The 22,097-nt window shown below is 57.4% G+C and overlaps 5 protein-coding genes across 5 annotated transcripts; all 5 read right to left on the bottom strand.

Annotated features, from left to right (window-relative positions):
* Nucleotides 1-1,589: 1,589 nt before the first annotated feature.
* On the bottom strand, nt 1,590-1,832 carry JDV02_009124 (uncharacterized protein; the record flags this gene model as incomplete). Its single annotated transcript, XM_047990766.1, has 1 exon — nt 1,590-1,832. The coding sequence occupies one exon, from the start codon at nt 1,830-1,832 to the stop codon at nt 1,590-1,592; it is 243 nt and encodes an 80-aa protein (XP_047846775.1).
* Nucleotides 1,833-7,625: 5,793 nt separating this feature from the next.
* On the bottom strand, nt 7,626-8,896 carry JDV02_009123 (uncharacterized protein; the record flags this gene model as incomplete). The annotated part of the gene is made up of 2 exons (XM_047990765.1): nt 7,626-8,480; nt 8,546-8,896. The coding sequence occupies 2 exons, from the start codon at nt 8,894-8,896 to the stop codon at nt 7,626-7,628; spliced, it is 1,206 nt and encodes a 401-aa protein (XP_047846774.1).
* A 3,161-nt stretch (nt 8,897-12,057) lies between these two features.
* JDV02_009122 (uncharacterized protein) lies at nt 12,058-13,631 on the bottom strand (the record flags this gene model as incomplete). Its single annotated transcript, XM_047990764.1, has 3 exons — nt 12,058-12,075; nt 12,141-12,173; nt 12,246-13,631. 3 exons carry the CDS (start codon nt 13,629-13,631, stop codon nt 12,058-12,060), a joined length of 1,437 nt encoding a protein of 478 aa, XP_047846773.1.
* A 2,010-nt stretch (nt 13,632-15,641) lies between these two features.
* On the bottom strand, nt 15,642-16,213 carry JDV02_009121 (uncharacterized protein). Its single transcript, XM_047990763.1, has 2 exons — nt 15,955-16,213; nt 15,642-15,871 (listed from the first exon to the last, which is right to left on the bottom strand). The coding sequence occupies exons 1-2, from the start codon at nt 16,199-16,201 to the stop codon at nt 15,741-15,743; spliced, it is 378 nt and encodes a 125-aa protein (XP_047846772.1). The 5' UTR covers nt 16,202-16,213; the 3' UTR covers nt 15,642-15,740.
* Nucleotides 16,214-17,612: 1,399 nt separating this feature from the next.
* Nucleotides 17,613-21,418, bottom strand: JDV02_009120 (uncharacterized protein). The gene is made up of 3 exons (XM_047990762.1): nt 20,333-21,418; nt 19,895-20,260; nt 17,613-19,826 (listed from the first exon to the last, which is right to left on the bottom strand). The coding sequence occupies exons 1-3, from the start codon at nt 21,044-21,046 to the stop codon at nt 18,078-18,080; spliced, it is 2,829 nt and encodes a 942-aa protein (XP_047846771.1). The 5' UTR covers nt 21,047-21,418; the 3' UTR covers nt 17,613-18,077.
* Nucleotides 21,419-22,097: the final 679 nt, after the last annotated feature.

Here is a 22,097-nt window from a genome sequence, read left to right as displayed (position 1 = left end):
TCCACAGCATGACTCGAGACAACAGCCACAACGAGCGGTTGCGAAGCAGAAGCCCCTTATACGTCGGCATACGAGTTGTTGTGCAACAACCGCGGTACATGTATCCATCATCCCCCCTCTTTTTTTCCATGTCAACGCTGTAGATGTTGTTTCGAGTTGCGGCAAGACTTGGCCATACAGCGAGGAAACTTGCACAACATATCTACCCGTGCATCTGCAGCATCTTTCGTGCTTGGATCGGTAGGAGACAAGAGACAACTTTTTACACGTCGGGAGGCCGTGGCACCACCGCTTCGAGGGCCTGTCAGCGATGAGACCATGGAGTCTGCCACGACCAAGCCACGAGGCGTCTTCGCCGGGTCCGTCCAAGATACACGAATGGCGACCTGAAAAGCAAATAGCTCTGAGTCAAAGCCTCCCGTGAGCCTGGTCTCTGGGACCGAATGATGAGGTCTGAAGCCCAGGGGCCGCAGGACCGCGTCCGAGGATTTGGGTCAACCGGGATTCTGGGTCGACCAGGATCCTCCAGTTCAGGGCCCCGGGGGGAGGGGGTGGTCCTCGATTGCATATTGATCCGCCCCGTGGGCACAACATGAACGTTCAAGAAGTAAGGAAGTGACAGAATACGCCGAGAACACCCAATGTGGAACATGATTTAGAATACTTCGACTGGTGATCGGAGAATTTCGATGCAGAGGGAGACAACACCCCCTGTTCTCCCGTCAGTCGTGATAGTGGCGGGCATATCATGCCGTCGCATCCTGGACAGGAAGATGCAGCCGTGCCCAGCGTCCGCAGATGACAGGATTTCTCTCAGTCAACTGCCTCCTTTTCTCATGCGCGGCGCAAGCCCACCTGATGCTGACTTCGAGACCAGGCCCAGCTCCCCCGCCGATACGATGATAGCATATGCGACGGTGTATCCGGCTACGAGGGTGACACATGGGGAGCCGCCAAGCCGCAAAGATATCCTGCCACCAAACTCACCTACGAAGGGGTGGGGGTCGTCCATATTGCTTCACAGGAACTCCATCCTAGTCCACGATACGGGCGCCCGGGGTCGCAGTAAAGCGTGCTAGCCTCAGCCCGGTCGTATGCTCTCGGTGCTCTGACTGACACCCCCCTCCCCCCTCCCACCCTCCCCAGTCCCCTCATTAGCTTCCGCTTTCCTAGTTTCAAGCCCGAAGAGGCAGCCGTAACGGGTTCATACCCTGTTCAGAAACGTAGCGGTGAAGATAGGGACAGCCTCAGCTAGATGTTGGGCGCCTTGCGTGGCGTACGTGGACCGAAATACGTGGTTCTTCTGCCCTCCACGACGATGTAAGGATCAACTGCGGCCGCAGAGCAAGAACTCGCGAGTGGATGCGCAGCGAGCAGGCAAGCATCTTCTCGCCGGTCTCAGCCAGCCTGAAACAGCAGTGGGTGTGGGAGACGACGGTGGCTGTTCTACCTAGACATTGGCACGTCTTGATGATAATGACGCGGCTAGCAACAAGACCAGGCTCACCTTACTCCACGCGACTACCATCAGATATCAGCTGGCTAAACTCGTACCAATGACGGCCATGTGCCATCATCCTCACCGTCGACTAGGCGTGGGGTTCGGCGAGTTCGGTGTAGGTCAACAACCCGCCCCTACCCTTGGGTCCCTGTGCCCCGGGATCGTGCAGCTTGCCGCGCTGACCATTGGCAATCTCGCACCGTGGAAAGACGCGTACACGCACACGCAGTGTACAGTGTCCCAAGTCGCAAGTCTCGTCTTCCGGCCGCTCCTTGTCGGACAGCAATGCATCGTCGGGCACGCCGCTCTTGACGCTCGTCGCGGCCGGCATGGCCGGTATCTCTCTTCCTCTCTGTCTTCCCGTCCAAGACCACCCCATGGCTTGGCCTAGCCGCCGTTGCAGCTCGCGTGAGTCAAATCAAACGGCCGAGAGGAAGAGGCAGGAGAGCGCCTCAACGGTCCGATTGTCACACTTCCCGAGACAGTGGTTACACAACCACATACACATACACTGTGAAGAAGAAAATTCAAAAGAAAAAAAAAGCTTGGAGAAGACTGGCCATGTTCTTTCCTGTGCGCCCTCTGCGGCCTGTCCAGTGGTGTCACGACCGGATTCGCGGTCTCGGGTGGCCGCCGGCGACATTTCTTTCCCGGCCTCCACCCTTGCTGCGCGCCCGCCGCCTCCCGGACGCTCAGACTTTCGCGGGCGATGGTCTGGTCGTCTGGTGAGAACCCTGTCACGAGTCAGATCATGTGGCCCGGAGCCCGCGTGTCTGACAGATATGGTGGTGGTGGTGGAAATAGTGGAAAGGGAGTGTGAGAGAGACAGGGCGGCCCGCTCACTCGTGGCTAACGTACATACACCACGACGACCAACAACCCGGGACAACCAGAAGAAAGTGGTAGTATGTAACAGTATCTCCGTCCCCCTGCACTGGAACGAACAAGCATCATCTGCGGGCCCCCCTCCTCCCCCTTGTCCGCTGCCGCCGCTGTCAACAGTGCAGCATCTGACTTTTTGTTGTTGACCAGCAGCTCCTGCATGATGCCCTCCCCGGCGCGAAGACCTACATGTACTCCGTGCGCGATGCACGTAGGAATCGGGTACCTATGTACAATGGACGGATTGCAGCCCCGTGCAGGTACAGAGCAGATGAGATGTGCTACAGTACTACTGCTGCGACGGCCACTGCTACTGCCACTCCTCCTACTACCAATACCGCTACCATTTTACCATTACTACTTCCCGTGGGGGCGTTGGGAGCGAGACGAAGCCCGGAAATAGCAGCCAACGTGGACCGTGATCATCCCTGCCGGCTCGCGCGCTGCCCATCGAGGGCCGGATATGTTGGAGCCGGACGGTCGGACGGACGGATGGATGGATGGGCGGGCGGGCCACCAGGGTGCGTGCCTGAGGCTGTTGATGAGATCAGACGCACCACCCCCGGAGCACCGGCGCAGAGGAGCGAGGTTGGTACTAACGCTGCCAAGGGTGGTTGGGGGGTTGTGGTGCTGGTAGTGATGGTGGTGGTGGTGATGGTGGTGGATGGCCTGCGTGCGTGGGCTCCCCCCGTGTGTGCACGCGTGTGTGCTGCAGACTGGCCCGAGCAGCACGAAACAGATCCTGATCGTACAGTGCATCCGCGCATCGCGCAGCCGGGACTTGAGAATGCCGTGGCCTGGCCTGGCCTCTCTCTTTCTCTGCCCCCCTCCCCCGCCTTGGCCCTCCAACACCCTTTTCCCCCCTCCCCCCTCACTCACTCACTCACTGCTCCTCCTCCTCCTCCTCCTGTGCTCCCGCGCTCCTCCTCTGCCCCTCATGTCAAATCAACAGCGTCCCGTTCATGCAGGCCAAGGAAAAGGATCAGGCAGGGTCACCACCGTAGCAGTGGATGGAAGCACTGCGGCAGCAGCAGCAGGGCGGCATGGGAACACATGAAGATAGATGAATGCCCTGCGGGCACCCCACCCCCCTCCCTCCATGTTGTTGTGGGGAGAAGAAGAAGAGAGAAGAGTGGGGGGCGACATGAGCGAGACGACGGCTTTCTCACACGACTTTTTGAGCCTCATGTACGGATGGTGTTCTGTATAGACGCCGGTGGTGGGAAAAAGGGGGCGAACGAAACACACCATCACCGCCCCTCGGCCGTTCGTCCCGCCGCGTGCTCGCCGCGTGCTGCCCGTCTCTTCAGCGTTGGGGGTTGGAGGGTGGAAGCAACTTTAACCAAGTTAAGTCTAAGTAAAACACATGGCAGCAACGACAGAAGGGGGCACGCTATCCCGTCATCGTCATCATCGTCGTCGTCGTTGTCATCGCTGTCGCCTGCATGAGCGGACATGCAACCGATGCCCATCGGTCCGGTCCCCATCCATCTGCGTAGTCGGTTAGGTAGGTAGGTGACAGACAAGAACAACCGTCCCCTCCTCTCCAACTGCCGCGTCGAAGGAAAAAGAAAGGAAAGGAAGACGAAGAGGAAGAAGGAAGAAGGAAGAAGACTGGCTGGAATTCGAAATCCTTGTCGGTCGGTCGTCGTCCGTGGAGGTGGGATCGAGTACGTGCACCATACACACAACCATACACACAACCACACACGCACATACACACACACACACACACACACCTACATGCAACTGCTCCTCAGCTTCCAAGTCGAGTCCCAGCAGACGCGAGAGGCACGAGAGCTGCCCAACAGCAACACACAGTGCAATGCCGCATCGTCATCTCCCCCGCCCCCTCTCTCCCTCTCTGGCGGCTGTCATTCTCACACACTCCACCGCGCGCGGGCGTATCACCATGGAGAAGTCCTGTATCAATTCCAATTGCTCCTATGTACCAAAGTATGTATTCACTATTCCGCATCCCATCCAAAGTTATCCGCGCGAAACCAAACAAATGCAAAGGAGCCAGCAGCTAGGGTACGTATTGTATACTGTACTACTTGCAGCAGCAGCAGCAGCCAAGCCTCCATCATCATCGTCCCGCCTCCCCCTCCCCTCCCCTCCTCTCTCCCCCACGCTCGCGCAAGGTTGCGGAACCACCACCACCTGCATGGATATCAGTTAGTAGTAATACTCCCTTCCCCAAATGGCAAGTAGTCGAGTACGTACTACAGTCTACCAAGTAAGTACGTACTACGTAGGTTCATGCAAAAACAGTTTCTTCGAACAAGAAGAAAACGCCCCGCCGCCGCCACGGCCCATTCGGCGCGCACCCACGCAGGCTATGCATATATGTATGTCGATGCCACCGCGGGGGAGGGGCAGGGGGGGGGACGCAGATCCGGCACCGCCCTGCCAGCGGCTTGCTGTGGCAATCACCCAGCAGCAGCACGCACAGCTCAGCCCAGCCCAACTCTCCATGACGCCTGTGCTGCTGCTTGCGCGTTCCGTCTGGGAAACACATGAAACCAAGGGTCCAAGACACGAACCGCCATGGTATCTATCTACCTTGGTACGTACTTGAGTTACTAACTTGGTACAGGACCCTCAAGAAGACGCACAACTTCTTCCCGGCCGCCCCCCACCCCTTCTCGCCATGCCGGCGGGTCGGGTCTTGCCTTTTCTCATTGGTGAGTCTATTAGTACTGTACACTAACTTATATATACGTATGCACACGCTGTGACGAAGAAAAGGCCAAGTTCGTACTGCTCGTTGGTCTGTCCGTTGGCAGACGTCTTGAACTCATGTTGGAAAGGGGACAAGGGCAGGAGGGTGGGGGGTCGCTACAGGAGCCGCCAACATCCCGGGCCATGATGCTGCTGCAGGCAGGCAGGATATGTAGGCATGTACATGTTCATACTATTTAGTACTTGGTAGTAGGCACGTACCAGTATACCTACGTACGAATACTATATGGACATACATACATACACACGCGTGCGTGCAAGGGGGAGGGGGGGCGCACGCACTTTCTCCGGCGCGGCGTTCGCTTGATCCGCCCGTTGGGTTCTTGCTCTCTCTCTCTCTCGTCCCCATGCTTTTCCTTCCCGTCTCCGTCTCGGGCCATGCCAGCCCAGCCCAGCTGTACGAACGTACGTACTTTGAAGCTCGTAGACGTTCTTTCTGACGCCATTAAACCCCCCAATGCTACCCGTACCGTACCGTACTGTACATATGTACGTACGTAATACCCAGTTTAACGAAGGATATCGACCGTCGGCCAACAATGCCCAAGCGCCCGCGCACGCCAAGCGGCGCAGAACCCAGGCGAGGACAACTCCGCCATCTCCGTGATCCCAGTAACAGAGACGAGGCGCAACAAACGCGGAGCCCACACAAATTTTTAATTCATGGTGGCCAGGTGTAAGCAGTATCATTCTATTGCAAATAAAACTCGTAGAAAACTGTGATGCAGCAACCAAAAGCTAACGCCGGAAAACACCAACGGCAATAATAAACCAAAGACCGCACGTCGTCGTCCTGTCCCGTCGTCGCGCGGAGAGCTCCCCCTTCACCACCCTCAATGCATTGCCACCTCCGGTCTAATGCGCGTGTTGCCGTTGCCAGCCGTTCTCTACGTGCTCGTCTCCAATATGACGATATGGTAAACTCAAAAGTCAAAGAAAAAAAAAGGCCGCCGCGTCATGTCCCAACCAAACCCCCAAAAATGCAGAAAAGACGGCAAGGAAACGGACAAGGGATAAGGGGCATGGAGACGATGGAACAAGAAAAGAATCACACCCACGAATAGACCAAAGGGGCAATAACCGCCATGAGCCGCGTGCGGTAGCCGCCCGCTGCCAACGTCCCCAAAAGGAAAGAATGCAAATGCTCACAACGGGAAATGGAAACGGACTCGGCACCATTGGCGCTGCAAGGCAAGGCAAAGTCCCCCCCCCCCAAACCACCATGGCCCATGACCCAGCACATGGCGGAGCCCACGTTCCCTCGCGTCTGCGAGAGCGCCTCATTGGGTCTCCGAGTCGCCTGAGCTGCATGAGAGAAGCCGCAAGAGGGTGGGTGGGTGGCTGCGCAGGCGCAATCCCACGGATAGGTGGATGGCGAGCCAACGGCCAAGCCTGCCGCATCTCCGTCCCAACGGGCACCAAGAGGGCTCTCCACGTCTGTGCTTGCATCCGTCTATCCAATGCCCTCAAATTCCAAATAGCAGACGTCCCGACCCAAGATACTCCTATATGCATGTGCGTGTGCCTGCGCGTTCCCAACCCGATGGCGCGGGACACCCAGTGTGTCCCAGGAATGGCCACCACCACCACCACCACCAAGAGCCGCGATGCAAGAAAGGAAAGGGGTAAAGAAATTACACATCGCAAAAACGGATCTAGATCCTTCCAGGTAGATCGACCCTCCTTGAACCGAGGAGCCAGATCACCGGGGGGCGCCGGCTTCAGACAACCGGCTGTTCCCGCAGTCGTTGCAGTTGGCAGATACATAATCGCGACACACGACTGGCGTCTCGCCCTGTTCTTGACCCTTCACTATTGCTGCGCTTCCCTTACACTGACGAAACGTTGCTTTGACTGGGGGCTTGCTTGTTGGTTCCCTGCCGTCGTTCGCATGGCCCCCCGTACGAGGTTCAGAGCGACAGCCGGGAGCAGCCTCAAATGTGTTGGCCGTTGTATGTATGCGTGCTTCTGCGTGCGTGCGTGCGTGGGTTCGAGGACAGAACAAGACTCGTTCTGGTCTTGTTCTTAATCTTCTCGTTTCTTGCTCTTCCTTGTTGGTATCAAAGTGCGATAATCGCCACGCCCCCGTGCAAATCATCCAATAAATAGCCTTGCCCCGTGCGTCCGTCGGCTTCTGCCCCTGTTGGTCCAGAGAAAGTGTGTGTGTGACACGACACGGCTCACCGGGTCTCTGAGGCCAGAAAACGGCCCGCGGCCGACATCCATCATCAGTGTCGTGGTCCTCGTGGGCATGCATGTCTCCCCGCCCACACGCGGCCGTTGCTTGGCTGTGCATACGTGCCGTCGATGCTGAACAATGCCACACCATAATCAACTGACGCTTTCAAAGCCTCTTGGCTCAACAGCCCAATGACCCCTCGGCAAGGGACGAGGAGACGGTGGGCGCCAGGGCAAGGGTTCCGCCGTTGGCCTCTGGGCCCTTTCCTCACTTCCTGCTGTGTGACGCTTCGTCACCGCGTCGGGCAGGGCAAGCCTATTACAAGCCACCATCAGTCCAATCACAGATGCCACCCGGCAGGACCTCGAAAAGCCGAGAGGCTGCTGTACTTGTGCCGCTCAGGTCGCCAGAGTCTGGTTGTGGCTGTTGCTGCTGCTGCTGCTGCTGCTGCTCATGCTGGTGCTGATGCTGGCTTTGATGCCCGCCTTGGTATGCTGCCATCTGCAAGCCCCTCGCGCCATACGGGTACGCGCCGCCGTCATGACCCTGCAGAGGCGGTCCTGGCGCCGGCCTGAAGGCCGACATGAGGCCCACATGGTCTCCGCCGACGCCGTCCTGCCCATTCATGCCAACAACGACCATGCCGTGTCCCGTGTTGCCGACGCCGGGGTTGGTCTGCCCTAGCAGCAGCCCAAATTGATGCTCCGCAACGGACCCCGCAGGGGGGCCCATGCCGTCGAAGTGTTGGACATGGGCCATCGGCTCGAACTGCGGCATCGCATAGCTCTCGGGGTGGTACAGATCCGGCATGGTCGATCGCGGGGGAGTAGGGAGCCCTTGCGAATGCTCGAGCCCCCCATAGTAGCGGCCCATGGGCGTGGCTCCTTGGCCATACGCGGCACGGTCCCTCATCCTCGACTCCCTCGCCGCACAGCCGCCTTTGCGGCCGGACAAGGCTCGTTTGGCGCTGTGTTGGGTGGGCTGCCGGGGGTACTGCTGGTTGCTCGATCGTGCGCCCGCCCGCCGGCGTGAGTTGCCCTTGCGGTACCTTGTCGTGCTCTGTACGCCGCTTTGGACGGCCCACGGTTCCAGCACCCATTCGTTGGCCCGTTTTGGGTCCTCCGGCATGGCGTTGAAGGTTCCGCCGTCATCCTTGCGGCGCTTCGAGAATGCCTGATGCCCGACATGTTAGCGCGCCGAATACCGACCTGGGTGGGAATGGCTCAACAACGACTTACAGCGTTCATGCTCAGGTTGTGTCGGATGCTGTTCTGCCAGCCGCCCTTTTCCGTGAGTGCCTTGTTCGTGTTGTCGCGAAACCACTGGTAGATGTCCTGCAGCGACATGGCGTGGTCCTCGCGGCTCATAAACGCCTTGTATATCAGTTTCGCGTAGGGCTCGTCGAGCTTGCCTTCCTCGTCCCGGTTCTCTACGCGAGTCGCAGGAGATTGTGACGATGTACCCGGATACACCTCGGGCAAGCTCTGAAGGCACGAGGACGGGGACTCGGCCTTGGGCGCCATGTCGGATGACGGTGTCGCCATGATAAACTCCTCGGGGGACAGTACGTCGGCTTCAAAGTGCTCCATTTTCAGCCCTGGGGTTGCCGTTGATAGGCTGTCAAAGTCGCCGGGGCAGTCTGCGTGTGGACTCGAGCCGTCTGACCCAGCCGCTAGAACTCCCAGAGCCCGCGGCGCGCAACTCGCAAACATTTCTTGCTGGCTCGACCAGGTTTGGGTCCTCCGGAGCGGCGGGACTGGGCCTGGTAAAGAGGAAGTCGGCGACCACGTGTCTGGGGTGGCCGGTGAGCAGGTGTAGTTCGGTACGTACGCACTCGCCGGGGTTAGTGAATCAGTGTGTAGGCAGCTCTGCTCACATTCGACCGAGGCCAAAGGCGGCGATGGCCACGTTCCCTGACACCGTAGCCGAAGGTATGCCTGGTGGTTAACGGTCGTGAATGTGTTTTCGGCGGCCAAGAAGGCGCGCGGTTGTTGCGGCGGCGACTGCAGTTGCTGTTGCTCTGGAAGCTGGCGAGACTGGGCCGGAGAGAATGAGTCCAGACCATCCATACGCAGGTGTTCCATTAGATCTGGCGGTGATGATATAGTGAAGGCTGCCGCCGTCTCGGCAAAGCCAGGTCGGCATGCTGATTGTATATCTCCGGATCCGGTCCATGAGGGAGTCGTCGTGTAGCTCAGAGACTCCGCTCCGTTAGAGAACGGTGGATCCATGGCCGTCAAGGGAGCAGCAAAGAGTCAGGTGTGAGGCGAAGGAAGGGCGGGAGGCCGGGTTTGCCGTCGCCAGAGCAGAGTGGTCAGGTTCTCCTTTGTTGCCGTTCAGCGTGACCAGGACCAAGGACGACCGCAGCCTACAGGCAGAGTCGTGGCCGTCTGGGCGTTGGGAGGGGGGAGGGGGACCTAGGATGAACCGTGGACAACACGCCGACAGCTGGTGACCGCGGATGGCGGTGACACAAACGACCACAGGAGTGTACACGCGACAGGCGGGAACTCAAGATGACTGTGGTCTGAAAGGGAACCAGGAGCGTCCTAGTCAGCTGTCAAGGGAGCGTCGCGGGAGAGCAAATGCGTCGCGCCTGACTTCTTATTCCCCAGAGCCGCACGTGTCCGGGCTCAACGTAGAGGCGACGACCAAGGCAAGGGTGAAGAAGAAGGTGTATGCAATGCCCACGCAGCCCAGATGGAGCGAGAGTGACCGCGTCCACTCAGCGTCCAAAACTCCCCGAGCATCTGGATTCGCTGCCTTTGGATGCCATCTATCGGCCGCCGCGTCTTGCGTCCTGGGGGGGGATTCGAAAGAGTGTCCGTTCGGAAAGGGTTGGGGGTGAACTGAGTAAACGCACAGGGCCTGCATGGGGCGTGGCATAACGGAGGGGGACCTGGCAGTCAGTCTCCATCCATCATCCGGCGGCCTGATGTCCCTAAGCCATGTCAGCGCAGCTTTTCGTCCTGTCGCCCCAGGTCTGCCTGCATACCGTCATCCAGCCTGGCTGGCCGTGTTGCATACCAAGATGTCCGTGCCCTTTGCACATGTGCACCCGTGTCGCCTGCGCCCTGTGACTGCCGACACACATTCGTTGGGTATACTTGGTGCTTGCAAGAACAAGCACTGCTAACCACAAAGCCGCCGCCGTCAAGGTATGGCCGAAAGCGTACAAGGTGCCGAGGAGACCTGACCGCGCACAGAGCCATGCCATTGATACATGGCTGGCGTTCCTGGACGCCCCCGGGCCTGACTGATCCCCCTTGGGGCTAGCTAGGGGTTCGACATGGCTGTGGCTCGGCTGGTGTCGTGTGCTGCTCGTGCCTGTGACTTGCTTGGTTATGTTGGTAGGACACGACGCCCAATTCGTGACCCTGGCCGCGGTTGACGCATTGGGAGAGGTGGAGCTGCCGGCAGGACTGTGGTAGACAGTGCGCCGAGACGTCCAGCCATCGACCAGATTGAAGGAGGGGCGAGGAAACGACGGGAAGCACCATGGAACGAGTTGGCGATGCCCTGTGCAACCTCAGCACCTACCCATCTTCCCCGGCACCTCCCTCTCGCGTCATCCCCGGGGCAGCTCTCTTCCCAGCTGCCCACGCCGAATCTAGACAACATGGGGCCCCTAGGGGGAAGAAGGCAGCACATCACGGCAGAGCCCTGTTGAGGGCTTTCCTGATGCATATCCAGAAACGTTTGCTCAGCCGTCTTACCCGATCAGGGCTCCCTTCTGGGCTCTCCCAAGGTCACCACAAGTCCGATGGCCGGACGGCTGCAACGACTCCGCCATGCCAGGTCCGGCTGTAAGGAATATTGCCATAGTTCGGCGCCAGACAAGGAATCATTAGTACGTTTGCCTCTGCCAGCCACCAATGAGGCAACCTAGGCTCAGAGACGTCGACGCCGGGTGAGTAAGGCCACTCCATGCTTCCAAGACCCCAGTCAGAGGACAGTCCACCCCTTCACTGCGTATCATCATTGCTGCGCCCGACTCGGTCGGTAAGCAATAATCCTTGCCCGTGATGGGGCCCCCGTCCAGACCTGACCCAGGACCGCGGTGGCGGTTCTCGAGAGGCGACGGATGCAGTTGCCCCCCAGGGGGGGAGTTCGTCAGCTGGTGCTGCCTCTTCGCAGTCAACGCACCCCACTACCATGAGGAAAATATGATTTCGGCGTCATGGGCAACGTCGATTTGGCCAGGGATCCATGCGAAGCTCGTTCCAGAAGCCATCCTCGCGGCACACAAGCCCGCTGCCACCAGCATTCGGTGCAGAGTACCAGAACGCCACCGGTGCGGCCCAGGGCTCCAATTTACCCCCGTCGTGCTAGTTGTGACATTGTCCAGCGGCGTTACACCAGTGGGGATCTCTCCCACCGCCAGAAGCACCGGGGGCCCCTTCAGCGTTGCACGAGGGGACGTCCCGACAGAGTTCTCGTTAGCCGATCAAGGTGTTTGGAAGCTATGAACCGTTGAAGTGGCCCGTTGTCGTCCAGGGTCCATCAAATCCCCTCTGTCTATCGAGAAATTACTGGCTGTGTTGTCGCCTAGACCAAGTCCTCCCGCGTCTTCCATCGTGTCACCCGGCGTTACCAGACATCTCGCAGGGCCCCGTGCCGTGTACATCAAAAAGCCGCCAAGCAAGCCGGGACGACGGGTATTCCGAGTCAAAGTCGCATGAGGTAAGAACGCTTTTTGCAAGCCGCCGCAGCAGTCGCAAGCGGAAACCAACCCGGGTGCAAGTGCGCGTTACTTGCGGTAAAATATCTTCATCATGAGCTTGGTCAGCGCCTATGCCTTTCTCTCTTGCGTGGGCAATTCTGGGGAAGTACCTTCTTGAAGTTAAAGTGCAGTTGCAGTATGCCCTACAGATTCCGTCAGTCAACATCGTCGGATCCCGGCACGTGTCCTCAGGCAGTCCACAGATATCCACTCACTCTGTCAAAGGTGCTCTTGAAGCCGCGCTCCTTCTTGGCACTGAAGTCCCACTGGCGATCAACAATGCGGAAGGCAATGTCCTCGTATGGGGGTCCCGCTATGAAGATGATAAGACAGGTGTCTTCTTCTCCGGCCTTCGCAAGCGACTCGCCCCGCTTGCGCCCGTCATCGCGAAAGATCTTGTATGTCGGAGTTTTGGTACTGTCAACGAGGTCGGGATAGAAGATATTGAATCTGTAACCCTGAACAACCTTGGGCGGCGGGTTGTCGTGGTCGAAGTGCGTCTGATTGTACTTGTTCCACTCGTAGCCCATCTGGACACGGTTGAAGTAGCGAGGCTTCCGTGCTTTGTACCTAGCTGTCCATTCCGGCTTCTTCCGGTCAGGGATGGCAGCTTCCGTAGTGAAGACCTCCTCGTTCTCGAGCAAGCCCTGGGCTGCCTCTCGATCATAGAGGGCCTGCGTCTGCACGGACGCATCCTCGTTGCCCGCGGCAGAAGCATTTGTGGACAATGCAGCGACCTGCCCTCCCGTGACGGTAGCAGCGTTTTCAGTGGCATCTGGCTGAACACCAACCGCAGACTTTGCGCTGGATCGCGAAGCAGGTCCTTGCTCCTGGAGCAGCTTCTCTCGTGATTCCGACATCTTCCTGAACATGCCTTCGACGACCTTCTTGGCTTTGTAAAACAAGACATCGTCTAGAACGTAGCTCTGGAACTCCCTATCGATGAACTGATCACTTGCGAGGGCGGCCCGGATTCGGGTTTCGTAGGTGTCGAGTCCTTCGGTCGAGTGTCCCTTGAGGTTCTCGGAGATCACGTCGGCGTTGACTCCGTACGCGCGGTCCTTCTCAGCTTTTCTCACAGGGTCCAGGGCGAAGTCCCGCGAGGCGCAGAGCGTGCGAAGAGCCTCCCAATACTGCCGGTTGGAGGCATCCACCTCGAGGGTGAGAAACGAGGCAATGTCGCCGTTGAGTTCGGTGATTTGGGCGCGGGTGAGGCTCTCGATATACGCTGCCGGGTTCTTGAGCTCAATTTCAAGATCGCCGTCCTGGTCATCGAAGGTGTCGCGATTCTCCTCCATGTATCGGAGGTTGAAGGTGAGGTAGTCGATGGGCTTGGCGCGGCCCTCACGCACGCGAATGTCGGCCTTCTTCTTGGATTGCTTGAGCACAAATTTGTCCTCGTCGGCCACGAACTGGCGAGACTGCTCGTCCGAAGTGAGATAGCGGGCCACATTCTGAGCCGTCTTGGACGGCTGATCGCCCTTGGTGGTTTTGGCGACTCTGTTGCTGGAGTTGGGCCGAGGGCCAGTGATGTCTCTGTCGTCTCCCTTGCGGCCCGATGAGCCCTGGCCGCTCAACATTGCGCGGCGTCCTGGATCCATCTTGACCGTTTTCTCCAGACACGGTCACAAACGGTGAGTTCCAGGGCTTTGTTTGGGGGAGATGATGAGTTTGCTGTGAGGGGAGGCAGACATGCACTGCAAGTGATGTGTTCACGGCAGGTCACATGACCACCTCACAGCTGCCTGACGCTCCATGGCAGGTGGGGGCCCAGGCGCAGCCGCTCAGCGGGCTAGTACCTCAAGGTGCCTAAGTCCCCGCTGACTCTAAGCGCTTTATTATTTTATACTTATTAGACTTATACTTTAATACATAGCGGCTAAAAGTACCTCATTAAATATTTATAAAGTATAGTCTATAATCCATTAATATTATTATAGATTAAAATCTAGTATATAATTACTATTAACTATAAGAGTATGTAAGAAGCCTCCTTTATTACTACTCTATAAGCGGGGTCTACTAAGATAGCTAGCTATATATACGTATACTCGTGGAGCCGGTAGGGCACGTGACACATGGGTCCCACGGGCGCTCCACGAGCAATAGCACCTGCAGTTATCTCACCCCACGCTGCTGCACCACCGAGGATATTTACCCCGAGACCCTTTCCGAAACGTGCGCAAGCTCCCGTATTCGCAAGACTAAGAGCCCCGAAGGCTGTTCCCATAAATACGCCTAGTATAATGCCGTTGCCGAAGAAAGAGTGCCCAACCCCCAAGATGAAAAGGGCCCAGCGGAGCCACCATAGAGTCGACTGAAACTAATGTTAGTAAGGTATTGCAGGAATTGCCCGTCGAAGAGCCGTTGAATGTCGAAGGTCGCGGTCAGACCCGCGCTCTGCTACGTGTCATTGATGAACGCTGATTTGACTGCATGACGCGTCATTGCAGCCTTGACAGCATTTTCGATTTTACCGCTTTTGACCAGCAGTTCGGCCTGCGATCTAGGAATCCCACACTTTTCGGCTGCCTTAACCAGAATATCTAACTTTCCAATTTATCTATGAGAGCATTAAGGCGGTTGATGTTGTTTATAAAGGCGTTAGCCCTCTGGGAAGCCTTTATGCAGTGGTCAGTCCAGTCCCCTTCCACGGCGACTTCACCTCGAACTTATCCCGAATCGGACGGGTGAACTTCTATGGCAATGTATAATCGATCTCGAAGCCTGCCTGTGTGCCGTCGGGATATAAGTGAACGCTCTGGAATTGCTTCATTGTCAAAGGCTCCTCGATAACGATGTCTCCCATTATATACGCTGCATCGTCGCCTCGGGCGACTTGAGATCCGTAACGACACTCCTGACTGTGCTCGCTTTGATGGGAGGGGCGGGCTTGGCGAAAGCAGCGACGAACGCACTCCTGACATCATCCTAAGTGACAAATGATATCCGTTCGATCGCCTTGGCAACCGACTGGTCAGCCATTGTTGTGCCTCGATCTGATCGAGGAGGTCGACTGGAGTGTCTGCTGGGCGACTTGGGTTGCGTTGTTCAGCATAGTGGTTGGAGGAGGTGCCTTCAGAACGGGCAGTTGGTCAGTCGGGTGCGGCTCTCTGATCGATGCTTAAGATGGGGGAGCTGATTCATGCAGTGCACATTGGTTTCTTATTAGGGAGGGACCAAGAGATGCGAAGGACATGGAGGTGGCCTGCACGGCACAAAAAGCCATAACAGCGCGGGGTCAGCCGGCCGCTTAAGGTTGGCCAGGTCGCTTGGGCGCACTGGCAGGTTGATAGCTGTCGCTTGTACGTCCGCCATCTCTTACGATGCAAAGGCCGCGCCTTCTTGACTCATTGCAGGTCCCGAACCCCCGAGCAAATGCCCCCCCACGAACGGGTGCCAGTGGGCGGGCAAGCGCACGTCAACAAAACTCGAACGTCACCATCGTCATGCCTATTTCAGAGGCTACCTGTTCATAAGTTGCTTCGTATCCTAGCCAGCGCTGCGACTGTAGGCGAGTTTAAAGAGTTTAAATAGACAAATATTCAATTTGCTACTTGGTATGGAGCGATAAAGATTGGAATGCCGTTGCCTACCAAATAATCCTAGACCTTGGCTGATCGTTGAATGACTGGCGTTGACTACTAAACTACCGAAACTAGGGGACAGACTTGAGCAAGGAGACAGGGCAGAAACGACCGGCCCCTTCACTATTCGACGATAGAATAAGCGACAGAGCCCAGGACGCCAGCGCGCCTCTCATAGTTGGCCTGGGTGGTTGGGCCGCCGCGGAAGACATAGCCGAACCAGAAGCGCGTCTTGGGGGTGCCGCTGTTGATGGCTACTCAGAGCAAGCATTAGCTCTACCACATCCATTTCCTGGTTGCGACGAGCGTGTATAGCAAAGTGGGAGGCTGGTCTCACCCGAGAAGGAGATTGTGGACGTGCAATCGGAAAACGTAGAGCACTGTTCTAGGACGTGGTTGGCCCAGGACTCGCGGTCGTACGCCGCGAGTTCAGCGTTATAACCGGCGATAACATTGACTGGGAAGAGACTGGGGCCGGCGACCCAGTTGAGTGGCTCGTCAAGGGGTACACGGGCGTATTCGTTCTGAGCAAGAGCTGTCGTGGCAGCGAGTAGGGCGCTGGCGAGGAGCGAGGAGAGAGTCATGCTGGCGGTCCTGGTGGTGTTGGTTCTGGTGCTGAGAAACGCTGAAGGACTTGTAAGCCTCTACTCCTAGAGCTTGTTTCTCCTTTATATAGACAGGTGGGGAGAAGGCTCCTCTCTTCTGGCGTGACCTTAGGTTACATTACCGCGAGTAGGCATGCTACAGTACGTCGAATGTCTGATGCAGAATAGCACTTTTTGCCGTCGGTTAGGATGACGGGTCGGGACGTTTAACCCGAGAGTCGTGGTCGACTCTAGGCCACTCGTCTGCCTCACATATCTATTAGTCGATATACCAGTCGATAAACAGTTTACGGCGACATCTTGAACGCTTCCGACGCAATAATACCGCGTCTAAGCCGCCGACAGCCTAGAGGATACGTCGTCACTGCTGCTAGGTACGGAGTGCTCCGGGTCGGCCGTCCGAGGTCATTCATAACTAGCGAGATTTTCAAGGTGCATATAACCCGCATATCCTATGCAGCGCGGCTCAGAGGACATAGCATCGTATAGCAGACAACACACACACATATATACACACGCACGCACGCACACTGGCTCTCCCGTGCAGAGTGACATTAGACGCTATGCAGCGCGGCTCAGAGGACATAGCATAATATAATAGACCATACACATACATATACGGACACACGCATGTACGTCAGCTCTCCCGCGCAGAGTGACATTAGACGCTAGGCAGCGCGAAAGTAAGACCCTAATATCATCCTGTATCACCTCGCCCAGGCTCCCCGACGATCTGGCTACTACTTTACCTATATAAACCTTATTAAGTCAACAATTATATGATAAGAAGAATACGAGAAATCAGCAACCGATCGGCTATTTGGTCTTTCTATTAACATGGGTATTAAGTAACTCCTAGCTAGACGCCGTAAATCCCCGATTCATACTGCAGTTCCTAGGTTCCCTCCTGCTAAACCCGCGTAGGAAAAGAGGAAGGCATAGCCGCCGCCGCCGCCGCCGCTGCCACCTGGTAGTGCCAGCGAGGGGCAGCACAGCTATAGCATATGCCACCTACGATGGCTTCAGTCGAGAGTACCTTAGGATAGTTCCGTACCCGGGGCCTGGCGTTGACATAAGTACTTTTACCATTCGATTTCAGTTCGCACCGACAAAACGAAGTCTGCCAAGCGCCTCCTCGGGTTCCCGTCTATTCCTTGCCGTTTGCTACGGCGGCGCCGGATCGAAGCGAGCGGGCGCAACGTCGCTCCGGCACTTATGCGGCGATCGACCTCGCCCTAGCTACACCACCATTATGCTTGCAATAAACTTTTGCCTCCCTGACGGGCTCATCAGGTGCTAGGAAAAGGTCGATTCTCCCGTGGTAGCAACCAAGACGTAAAAAAAAGAAAGAATGGACAAAAGCACAATATTATGCCTCTATAGGGCCCCCATATAGTTGCATTGCATAGGTCGCGAGACCACACCCGCATGGCTCACCCGGCTCACCTAAAGTCGCGCAATTGACCGGAGGGCCGAGCTTCTCGAGCACTTGCCATAGAGTCCCTACCTTGGTACTAGATTGGTACTTCTGGGTCCTCTTGAGTGGTATGTGCCAAGGCAGATACGCCACTGGGACCTGTCCGATATAGCGGTACCTCCATGTCAACACAAGCCCAAAGGGGGCGACTCTGGCATCTTGGCCTCAATCCAAGAAGAATGCTTCATATTGAATCGTCCATAAGTCCCCTTATTCTGAGGATGGTTCGATCGTACACTCTACAACGATCGCCACTCCAGGCGCCCAGACGCCACTTGCTGAAAGTAGCATGACAACTCCTACCTCGCCAAATGAATTCCCTTGCGCATCATATTTCTCGTTCTCGTTTCCAGAAGTCATCATTCGCATTGCGACCCTTTACCATCCTTTCGGCGGTTCCGTGCTCTCCATCTCCAGCCCGCGAATGCTCTGGCTCCAGTCCTGCCAGTTGAAGTCGTCACCAAGCATGTCCGTGTCCTCCACCATCTGGCCCTCTTCAAATTTGGTGTTCATCACCGTGAAAGGGTCGCTCCACAGGTATGGCGGGACATGGCTGTCCTTGGGAGGCTGCGTTTGAAGAGTGAGCGCCTGTTGCCGCAGGGCCGCCTCCTGTTGTGCCGTCACGACATTCGAAAAGTCGGGCATCGGACTGGCCGTGGAGGACACGTTCGTATTTTTATCGTCGCCGGCAACGTTGTAGAACTCCGCCATGTTGAGATTCGGCTGGGACATGAGGTCGTCCATGTACTGCATCGCCTCAAATGACAAGTCCATCTGGAGAGGCACGGGATCGCCCGGAGGTTTCAAGTGCTGCGACCGCGTCGTTTCCGTCGACATGGACGCGTTCACAGACGCGCCGTCTGCTGCCGACTGTACGCCCGTAGACTGCTGCTGAGAAGCAAAGGTGTACGGCAGAGGGCTGGCACCATCTGGCCGTGTCAGCATCCTCCACTTCTCTCTGATCTGTTCCATCCTGTTTTCGGCCCCAGGAACCGGTCCGAAGCGGGCTTGGGCAGGGTTCATGCGCTCAGCAAAATCCAGACGACGCGCCTCTTCCTGGTTCGCTTTGAGACGGGCAATCTCCGACTCCCGATGCCGTCTGGCGCGGATGAACAGCTTCCGTAGCGGTAGGAAGACAGCAGCATGGTCAGCTCTCTTGGCAATTTCGACAGGATCCTTGTCGTATCCGTTGACGGCTTCCCATCCTCGCTCCACCAGCGCCGTCCATGGTCGCCGGCAGCTTTCGATCAGGGTATATGCGATGGCGTGCCAGTTGGTGTACGTCTTGAAAAGCCATCGGTACTGCTTGCATCTGGGATCAGTATTCAGCTTGTGCCCATACTCGATGACCTCGATGGCTGCCACGTAGATGCGTTGCCTAATTTCGCCCGATAGCTCATAGTTGGATCCAGGGAAGAGCATCGGCTGGTATATGACAAGACACATTTTGGCCATGATGACGCGAGCAATCATGGCAGCGACCCAATAGAGAGGATCCGTCTCGTCGAGAACGTGCTTCAAGAATTTGTTCTCGATACGACGGTATACGTCGATCAACATAGCCTCCCGGTCTTCAATACTCCCTTCGTCGACCTTGGGGCAGAGAGAGGCCATGGCCGAGGAGGCCGTGACCAAGCGACGTGAGAGAACGCAAATTTCGGCCCGAACGATCGAGACGGCAGTATCCGACCGGCCCTCGCGCGGCGTCGGAGGCTCAACGGTTTCAGGACTAATGTCCGCATCGTTGATATTGCTGGGGATCTTGGTGTCGTACGATCGCTCGCCAATCGTCATGTCCGTGCCGAGCTCTTCGGCCGATCGCAGGTCCAACATCAGGATGGCCCACCAGAGGCGCCTCCGAATCTCCGTATCAAAGGGAGAGAGGTTAAAGTGAGTCCCGTCCCTGTGGATCCCCAGCCCCTGAGCGATGCGTATCAGAAGGCCTGACAGGGCCCAGCAGAAGCGGCTCTCGTCGTGGCGCCTGACCACAATCAGAAACAGAGCAAAGGCTTGAACAACAGCGAGATCGGAGGTGTCTAGGAAATTGGCCTTGGCGAGCGACTGTTCGAGGGCAAATCGGTATTGCGCAAGAACTTCATCCTTGCTGGAGCCGAAGTTGGTCTCGACCTAGGCGGGGATTGTCAGTCAGCGAAGCCTTTGGGTGGGTGCAAACTTTAATTGTCGATTGGGTTTACCTCTTCAGGCTCAAGCGAGGTAATTGCCGCGAAATAAATGGCAAATGTTAGAGCCTCGTTGCCAGGCGAAAGCTTTCCGCTATCTCTTCTGGCCTCTCGCATCACCATGTCCGTAGTTGGTACATGCAGCAGCTTCACCAGCGGTTCCACGTTTTCCTGATACACGGACCACAAGAACGTGATATGAGACGGCAAAGGATGGCACTTTTTCAGGCTCACGTCTGCCGAGCGGTAGCCAAGCACAAACGAATGGTGGTCGGAGAGGGAGCCAACGCCGGTTGCGGGTGAGTCTGTGGGCGTGCCTTCGTATTCCGAGTCGTCATCCTCGTCAGTGAGGCGCTGCGTTTCCTCGCGGATAGAGTCCAGCTGCATTTCAACGTCAGCGAGAGTGAAGACTTGGGGGGCTCCCAAAGGAAGGGGCTCAGGGAGGGCAAGCACCTCATCATTCAGCTTGGACCAAAACCCACTGCTGACGTATCGACGTGTGCCACTATGGTCATCGAGGACCATTCGCCCAAAGTTCTTTTGCATATCCTTCTTGATGGCCGATTCGCTGTCCTGAGCGGTGGTCGGTTCGGGGTGTCGCGATAGTGGGCTGCCTGTGGCGAGAGAGTCCAAGTTGCCGGACCCTTGCCTCTGCTGCAAGCTTTCCAGCGCACCGGTTGGGGAGCTAGCTGTGGAAGGCGCTTTGCCCGACTCGACCTCAATTTGACCGCTGAGCTCTTCCACGATGCCCTCAAGCTTCCTCAGGCGCTTGATAAGCTCCACCTCACGCTGGGTCGAGTTCTTTGGCGGCGCATTTGGGTCCTTGGGTCGCTGCTGACGAGGGGCCCGACCGGGGGCCGGGAAGACACACGGGATCAAGGCGCGACGACAGTTGGAGCAGGGCATCTGCTTGTCGCAACGGACCTTGCGGCGGCGGCAGGTGACGCAGGACCGCGGGTTCAACGCCGGTGCGCCCGAGCCCGGCGCAAGGATGGGACCAGTGTGAGCATCAAGGCCGGTCGTCTGGTAAATGGTGACATTGCTCGGGTGATGCGGGTGATGGGACGGCGCATCGTGTTGTACGGGTGACGGAGGTGAGGGCATGTTAGCAGCGTCGCCACCATCGGCTCGTCTGGCCATGCTGTTGAAGTCGAAGGAGGTCGCCATGACCGTGCGGTAGCCACAGACAGAGTACAAATGCCTGCTTCAGCGCGACATGGGCGGACGCAAGGAGACGGAGATAAGCGGTCGAAGCGCCACGCGCGCCACAAGTCAAGCCGAAGATACAGTCGGCGAGGCGGACTGTTGCTGCTGAGCACACGACGGCAGCTTAGTATGCTATCGGTGAAGAAGAGGTCGGTCGATTGCGCGCTCACGATGGTGCTTGCGCGCTACGTGTGGTTGTGAGCTGCCAAATTGACAAGAGAAGGATGCGACAGGGCTTGTGGACGGCATGGAAGGAATGATGGTGACCCTGGACCTTGTTGGCGATGGGCTGAAGTGGGGTGAGGGGACGGGACTCTGTAATAATCGTCACTTCGGGCGGTCAATCCCTCGCACCCGTTGGGGAACCCCCCGGAGCCCAGTGGAGGAGGTTCCACGGACTGGGCTGGGCTGTCGGGTCCGCCAGCCGAGCCCGATTTAGGGCTGCCCGGTGGCCGACGTCCCCCACCGATGCCGCCCGAGCACGCTGCGCCAGGTGAGGTGACGGGGCGGCGTTTGGCGGACATTCCCTCTGTGCCGCCAGGTGCGTACAACAGCAGGGTTAGGTACTAATAAGGTACCTGTACCAAGCGCCCACCTGACCCTGACCTGCCAGAAGAAGCACCGGGAAGCCTCGCTCCTCTACCGATTGCCACCGATGGCAGCGAACCCCCCCCCCAGCTCGTCCGCGGAGTAATGGGCGGATTCCGAGCTGTTCCAGAACACGCTGCCTAGGCTGGAGAGGAAGTGGTCCTTCCACACGCAGTCTCGGGGCCGTTGCCATGTTACGAATCTCGTTGCGCTACCAAGCAGTCACACGACGTGTACCGGCCTTCAACCATTTGGTCGGGTCTTGCGGTGTCTGAACACCATGTTGTGGAAAGGCCCCCCTCGTGCGCGAATGGCGTTTGCGGTTGGTTCGGACGCCAGCCAACCTCACCCCTCCTTCCCTGCTTCGGAAGGATGGCGATGGATCATGATTATGGGGGCAGCACAGCACAGCACGCAATGCCGC

Source organism: Purpureocillium takamizusanense, chromosome 9 (genome assembly GCF_022605165.1).
Source record: "Purpureocillium takamizusanense chromosome 9, complete sequence".
Lineage (NCBI taxonomy): Eukaryota > Fungi > Ascomycota > Sordariomycetes > Hypocreales > Ophiocordycipitaceae > Purpureocillium > Purpureocillium takamizusanense.
The sequence above is the reverse complement of the archived record's forward strand: the minus strand, read 5'-3'. Positions and strand labels throughout refer to the sequence as shown.

Coding starts and splice junctions, on each gene's coding strand:
- JDV02_009121 (XM_047990763.1), bottom strand. CDS start 16,201: ATGACTCTCTCCTCGCTCCTCGCCAGCGCCCTACTCGCTGCCACGACA. Junction 15,872..15,954: donor GTCCACAATCTCCTTCTCGG/GTGAGACCAGCC, acceptor TGCTCTGAGTAG/CCATCAACAGCGGCACCCCC.
- JDV02_009120 (XM_047990762.1), bottom strand. CDS start 21,046: ATGGCGACCTCCTTCGACTTCAACAGCATGGCCAGACGAGCCGATGGT. Junction 20,261..20,332: donor GGTCCAAGCTGAATGATGAG/GTGCTTGCCCTC, acceptor GTTGAAATGCAG/CTGGACTCTATCCGCGAGGA. Junction 19,827..19,894: donor CCTCGCTTGAGCCTGAAGAG/GTAAACCCAATC, acceptor ATCCCCGCCTAG/GTCGAGACCAACTTCGGCTC.